This window comes from Cyprinus carpio, chromosome B3, assembly GCF_018340385.1.
Source record: "Cyprinus carpio isolate SPL01 chromosome B3, ASM1834038v1, whole genome shotgun sequence".
NCBI classification, from domain to species: Eukaryota; Metazoa; Chordata; class Actinopteri; order Cypriniformes; family Cyprinidae; genus Cyprinus; species Cyprinus carpio.
In genome coordinates this window covers 20,566,678-20,574,372 of record NC_056599.1, presented here as the reverse complement: position 1 = coordinate 20,574,372, position 7,695 = coordinate 20,566,678, and the positions used below count along the sequence as shown (strand labels likewise).

The 7,695-nt window shown below is 35.0% G+C and overlaps 1 protein-coding gene across 1 annotated transcript; it reads left to right on the top strand.

Annotated features, from left to right (window-relative positions):
• Positions 1-474: 474 nt before the first annotated feature.
• Positions 475-6,979, top strand: LOC109065685 (transmembrane protease serine 9-like). Its single transcript, XM_042720177.1, has 10 exons — positions 475-607; positions 1,521-1,541; positions 1,647-1,809; positions 1,890-2,158; positions 2,242-2,387; positions 2,963-3,242; positions 4,007-4,178; positions 4,260-4,516; positions 4,623-4,720; positions 5,927-6,979. The coding sequence occupies exons 1-10, from the start codon at positions 541-543 to the stop codon at positions 6,233-6,235; spliced, it is 1,782 nt and encodes a 593-aa protein (XP_042576111.1). The 5' UTR covers positions 475-540; the 3' UTR covers positions 6,236-6,979.
• Positions 6,980-7,695: the final 716 nt, after the last annotated feature.

Below are 7,695 nucleotides of genomic sequence, written 5' to 3'. Positions count from 1 at the left end.
TTGCCGAATTGGTGATTAATGAGTGTTAGATTTAGTCCTAAAAATGTTTGTTTCTGTATGAATGACGTGGCCGAGTTCAACCAAAAATTCCATCTGATAGTTCCTCTTTTTTATCTTGAGATCAGGCTAAGAATTCAAGGAATTTCACGCAACACAGCTTTACCAACGAATAGAGCTGTGGATGTTGCCTGTTTTAAAATCTGACAGAAACACTAAAAGCACCTCGAGCATCCTTAGTCAATCTGCACAAGGTTAAAAAACCAATACCAATACACGAATGCCTTATTTTAACACGTTTAACAAGTTTCAGCTTTCAGAGTTTTGCACAGGTGAGAATTATGCATGAGTGTAACCAGCATGTCCCGTATCTCACTAAGACATGTAGGTTGCTCAATAAGTAAGACGAATGAACACTGAAAGAGTTTAGAGACTGAGAGAGACGGAGGCGTGTCTTGTGTGGGTGTGTAGGAAACAGGTTAACTGGAATATTTAAGAGCAGGTGCAGGTGCAGGTGCAGGTATCTGAGCTGTGCTGTCTGAGATGAAGATGATGAGGGAGATGATCCATATACTCGGTGTAGCATTTTCCATCGCTCTTCTAATGAGAGGTAAGCTCTTTTATTGGATAATTAATACTTAAGGATAAATATTTTTATAAACTATAATACTACTGTACCAGTCAAAATTTTGGAGTAATTAAATAACAGTAAAAACAGCAATATTGTGAAAAATTACTGCAATTTAAAAGAACTGTTTTGTATTTAAAGTTTTTTTTTAAAAAAAATTAACATATTTTAAACTGAATGTTCAGCATCATTAAGCCACTCTTCAGGGTCACATGATTCTTTCAAAAAATCATTCTAATATGAAAATTTGCTGCTCGTTTATTATTGGTGGTCATTTATTAATAATGGTTCATATTAATATCAGTGTTGAAATCAGTTTTTTCCGCTTGATATTTTTCTGGAAACCCTGAAAGGTTTTTCAGGATTCTTTGGTGTATAGAAAGTATAAAGGAACAGCATTTATTTGAATGTTCTAAATGTCTTTACTTTCCCTTTGATCACGAATCCTTGCTTTTGTTTGTTTTGTTTTTTTGTATCTCACTTGCGGCCAAACTTTTAAATGGTAATGTTTCCACAATGATATTAAGCAAATCAGTATATTAGAATGATTTCTGAAGGATCATGTGAAACTGAAGACTGGAGTAATTTAAGAAAATTCAGCTTTGCATCACAGGAATAAATTACATTTTTAAATCGCATTACAATAGAAACGATTATTTTAAATTGTTATATTTCACAATATTGCTGCTTTTACTCTATTTTCATACAGTATGATGTGGATAAATGATCAAATAAATGCAGCCTTGCTGAGACTTGAGAAAAATCCTGTATTTTAGCATGTATTATTTTGACTAACATTATATTTCTTTCTGTTATGGGAAAATGTTTTATATTGCATTTATAGGTTATATATAGGTTCACTTATAGGTAACTGAACTTGTTGCTTGTTTTCTAGGATGTGACGCACAGCTGGATGGTAACTAGTTTTCACCACATAATTTAAATAGCCAAATCCTATTAAAATGTTGCTATGGCCAACTGTTCATCTAAAACATGTTTAATTTGCTATTATCATTGCCAGTGTGTGGTAGAGCATCTCTCAACACAAAGATAGTTGGAGGACAGAATGCAGCGGCTGGTGCTTGGCCGTGGCAGGTCAGCCTTCACAGGAGCACCGGCCATTTCTGTGGTGGATCACTCATCAACAATGAATGGGTTCTGACCGCAGCTCACTGCTTTGACAAGTAACTATCATAGACCAGACCTTATAAAAAAATAATGGATGTGGCGAATGCTTAACATTTGTTCTCCCACCATATTCTAGTACTTCACCCACTGGCCTAACTGTGTACCTGGGCCGACAGACACAGTCAGGAACAAATTCAAACGAAGTGTCCAGGACTGTCTCTACAATCATAAAACATCCAGACTACAGTAGCAGCACTAATGACAACGACATCACTCTTCTGCATCTGTCTTCACCAGTGACATTTACTGAGTATATCAAACCAGTCTGTCTGGCTTCAGAAAGCAGTACATTCTTCAACCGCACTGTGAGCTGGGTCACCGGATGGGGAAACATTGGGTCAAGCGGTAAGCTTTTTAGTTTTACAAACCTTGATTGACAGTATTATTGCAGTACTGATGCACAGTTGATTATTTGATGTCTTTCACAGTTCCCCTGCCCTCACCGCAAAATCTACAGGAAGTGCAAGTGCCTGTTGTTGGAAACAGGCAGTGTAAGTGTTTTTATGGAGTCTCAACAATCACTGACAACATGATATGTGCCGGACTAGTAGAAGGAGGGAAAGACTCTTGTCAGGTAACAACTCCTATACATCCATTTTGGTCATTTCATAGTTTTATTGGGTTGCAAATATTCTTCAGTGAAAATAGCAATAATAAGGAATTGGTGTCTCTTAAACTTCGATTTCAACCTAGTGAGTGGCTTTCAAAACACTGCAAAACTCACATATTTGAGCTCTTGCCTGCACAGTCAAGGAATCAGTATATTATAGTGTGTACATTAGTCAAATATAGTAAAGGATCTGTTTTATGCATTAAATGCATTTGTCCTAGTTTAGAAAAATTCCCTGAAATTTGTACCATAATGAAGGAGAGGTGAGTTTCTAACTTTTTCATGACTGGGGATCTCATATATAAAGATCCACTTGTGAAGGACCCCCTTCTCAAAATATAAAGCTAGATTTCTTTACGTCTTCACAAAACAGCCATTCATATTGTGTGGACAGCAGTGTGATATAAAGACAAAATGTTGTTTGCGAAATTAAATAATTCAATGTGATCTTTCCATTATTATTTCATATTACATATTACACCTGTGAAGTACAACTGGAATATGTAGGTTATGTCACTAATCTGTTCTTCATCCTACAGGGTGACTCTGGTGGTCCTATGGTCAGCAAGCAGGGCTTGCTCTGGGTCCAGTCTGGAGTTGTGAGCTTCGGCAATGGTTGTGCTTTAGCTAAATTTCCTGGTGTGTATGCCCGAGTGTCTAAGTACCAGAGCTGGATCAATGGGCAGATCACCACCAACCAGCCAGGCTTTGTTACATTCACCTCCAGTGGTACCGATGGTGACCTGGCAATTAGCTGTAGTGGTGTGCCTGCCATTACCACAACCACTGTCGCCACGACAACAACTACAACCGTCGCACGTAAGATTCCTTCAAGTCCAATAAGATTCCCAATAAACCATGCATACACATTGTCCATTTAGCTACATGTACAGTACTAGAACTTAAATGTGTTCTTGATTTCAAAGGGAAATGGTGCTTTTACTTAGGAAATTCCTAGTGTCATTTTCAGTCAAGGTGAAAGAACTTCAGAACTGTTCTGATGTAAAAAAAATATATATATATTTTTAAATGCACTTGACATTGGCAACAGTTAGAGCCTGCCACAGTTTCCTAAACACATCAATGAACATAAAGGAATCTTATGAACTGTTTCTTTTTACAGAGTCAGTCAAATCAATTCATAAAAAAAAACCATCAGGCTTGTGCCTTGAGTCAGACTCACTCAGTCACTCAGTAAATCTTTACAAAACAATTTTCTCTCAGAAATTGCTAGTAAACTTCACAATTAATCACAAAGAAACTGCAAGTGACACACTGAATTAAACGTGAACAGACTGTACACCATGCGTTTTTTCAATCTTAAAGTTGCTTGGACCCGAAAAGAGTATGCAGTATTCATTTTAGTAATCTGAAGCCCTTGTTGTTATCTGTCAACTAATCATTAGTGTAAAAGCAGAAACAGAACTTGAAAATCCTGTTTATTCAAACATTGGCCAGAAAGCCTGTTCTGTGACTCTGCGTTCTGTGCCAATGGACCGTGACTGTGTAGCCTAAGCATACAAAATACTAAATATTTCACTTATAAAATCCACCATTCATTCCCTTTCTCTTTGTCACTGTAGCTGTAGTGTGTGGAACCGCCAAACTGAACACCCGCATTGGAGGAAACAGCTCCTTCGCCTCTTCTGGTGCTTGGCCATGGATGGCCAGCCTGCGGTTCAACGGCAGTCACGTTTGTGGAGGAACACTGATTGCTGAACGATTTGTCATGAGCTCTGCCAGCTGCTTTACCAGGTAATGCCACTAAAACACAATAAACAAAAACATATGATGAGAAATCAAAATGATTTGATTCAACAGTTCTTTTTCGTTTAGATCCACCAATGCCTCTGACTGGACCGTGATCCTGGGCCGTCTGAATCAGAACAGCTTCAACCCCAATGAGGTCTCTATAAAAGTGGCCAATATCACACTCAGCAGTGGTACAGGTGACAACGTTGCAGTCTTGCAGCTGGCCGTCGCACCAAACCTCACAAATTTCATTCAGCCTATATGTGTGGACATGGGAGGCAATACCTTCAGCGCTAACACTCAGTGCTGGGTGGCAGGATGGGGCTCAGGAGCAGGAGGAGGTGTGAATCCTTTAAACGCTATGCTAACTGCTTAAAGAAGTTTAAAAGATTTTTAATAATCATTTACCGTCCCTGTTCATTTGAATTTGTCTTCTTCCTTTTATAGTGAATCAGACTCTTCAGGAATACCAGACCTCTGTTGTGAGCTGTGGAAACTCATCCTCAAACAACAATATTTGTACAAGTTCCTTGAACTTACAGGAGGCAAGTACATTCTGTTTAAAAACAAAACAACATTTTGCATTATTTTCATAATAATATTACAAACATCAAAAAAAATAAATTTTTAAATACAATAAAACTTAATCATCTTTTAATTAAGTTAATCAACAGTATACAATAAGGTTTAATTCATTATTAGTAGTAAACGCTTAGGTAACATTAACTAAAATGAACAGTTTAGAGCATTTATCAAGCTAGGTTACTACTTTTGATACATTTCAAGTTGTATACATGAACATTAGCTGTTTGTATTATATACAAATATGAATTAACAATTAACATGTTATTTATGTGTAACATTAATAGATGCTAAAACTAAAATTGTTCATGATACCTACTGAATTAACAAATTTCAATGAATGGAACCTTACCTTAAAGTATTTTTCAAATAATGTATACAACCATTTGAATGAAGTTTATTTGTAAAAACAGATAACTCAGGTTTTTTTTAAAAATTTTTTTTTTTTATTTATGATTATGTTGTCATGTTTTTATTGTAAAGTCAGCTGCATTTTTTAGTTATTTTTTACTTAATCAAAATAAGTTAAAAACTGAGTTATCTTTTTTTCGCAAGTTAACACTTCATTTAAACTTAATACAAATTATAATTAAAAACACAATTACATTTTTTATCTCAAATAAACACAACACACAAAATAATGCATATTACAAAGTCATTTTTTTTTTTTTAAATCAAAATACAGTAAAACAGTCATATTGTGGAATAATTGAACATTTAACAGTAACACCTTACATAAAGCCTTTATGTGTAATGACTTATAAAAGTAGTTTTACTGCATTAAATTATGACATGTAATACACATTATAATGCATTGTACAATGTCATAAATAATTGTAGCCACAGTTAATAGATTATAACACTTATCAGTTCATTGTTACACTATGCATTTTAATTTTGGTTATAGTTATTTACAACAAGATATAATGTACAACGCACATTATGAATAATTATAATGCATTACACCCTTTAATAACCCTTTATAATGCATTATACATTAAGGCGTTAAGTAAACTTTTAAACAGCAGTGTACGTTCTTGTCAAATTATAAGAACACTGATATTTACCAATAAACCAAAAGTTCTTTTCATTAAAATGATTGAAGACTTAAAGTGACAAATAACACGATTTTGTACCATTCAGTAAAGAGTTGTCTCTTTCTCTCTCAGGGTGATCAGGGTGGTCCACTGATGTGTAAGCTGGGTCAGTCTTGGATGCATGCTGCTGTTTTGACCATACCAACACTGACCAACAGCACTGCATCTCGCTCTGTTCGTGCTCAAGATGTCCAGGTCTTCACTAAAACCTCCAGCTTTGCCTCATTCCTGACAACTGTTGTGGGTTCCTTCCCTCCAACACCCACAACCTCCATAAGTCCAGCAAACAACTCAACCTCTAGTGGGTCACAAACATCTCCCTTCTGTTTAACCGTTTCAGTCCTCTTACCTGCACTTACGGCTCTTAAAGTCTTTCATTAAAGCTGAGTCTATGAGTAGTTTTATTAATTTTGAATGTGTGTGTATGTATTCAGACACATAATAGATGTCTTCAATGTGCTTCCTATGACTGATTACATAATCATACAACATAAAAAGCTTTTGTGGGGCACATAATTCATTTTTACTACACAAATGTGAACATTTAAGAACTCTATTGTTATCTCAGACCATGAAGCTGCTGCCTGTTGTTCTTACACTGCACAATTACACTGTATGACTTTACACTGCTGGTAACAAGTGCATAGCTAATCATGTTTGCAACCAGGTGGTGTACATATATTTACACTGTAGCAGATGCAGCATGTAGTTGTTATTCAGCTCGGCACTTTATGAAAATGTCCCATTTGAATGGTTCAGTTCTAATACTGAATAAACTGTAGCTTAACTTACAAGTACCTCAAACTGTACCACATTTAGGACATTACTGTAAGTTAAATATATTAAAGAATAGAATATATCCATTTTATTATTGTTTAGAAAATTATTTTTGCCACACAATCTTTGGAAGAGTTTGGAAGAGTTTTCATAAGAGTTTTTTTTTTTTTTTTTAACGTCTATTTATCTTTTATCTCTTTTCTGTTATATTTTTAATGGGAAGTTATCATATGATTTCTTATGAATGAAGTAACTCTTTTCAACACACTGTTTTTACACTGTGAAAAGTATGTGTATATTTTGTTGTAAAAATGATCATTAAAAGTACAAACTGAGTTGAAATAAAAACCAATTTGGTGTTTTTTTTGTTTTCAATTGTTTTGGGCAAGACCCCAAGAAGGCATGTGGTAAGAATGTGGCTTGGATTCTGCATAGTCATTGCTGTAAACATGAGCATGTGATGTCCACCAGATTATATCTCCTCATGAGATGAACAAAAAAAAGTTTCCTGGAACATATCACGAAACAACCTTCCTTGAAGATTTAAAATGTCAGTTTATTTCTTTAACTGTTTCATTATAATAGTTTTTACATAAAAATAATAACAAATGGCTGAAGAAGTTAGTTCTCATTTTCTATTATAAATAATCATATATATAGTGAGTATTGCACAGTGAAAGAAAATTAAATCACAATAACTCAATGATCACGATATCACTCAGTGATAATGTGAGGCACACCAATACATTTTTGTGTGATTACCTTCTATCAGTTCATCATAAAGTCATAAAGTGATGTGAACTGCTTTCATATGACTAGTGTATATAAGTTGTAAATGTTAAGACTAAGCACTAATAAAAGCACTAATTACAAAGTCTGTACTTCCCCTGACCAAACAACACAATTCAATTCCACGTTCTTTGAAATCCAGCTGTTGTGAAAATGTGTTTCACAGAATCTAATTGTACAGAATTTGTAAAGATTGAGCAACCGCATGTTTTAACTGAAACAACATACCATCTTTCTTACGTCTAGGTGCTCTAAATTGAATTGTATCTTAAGAC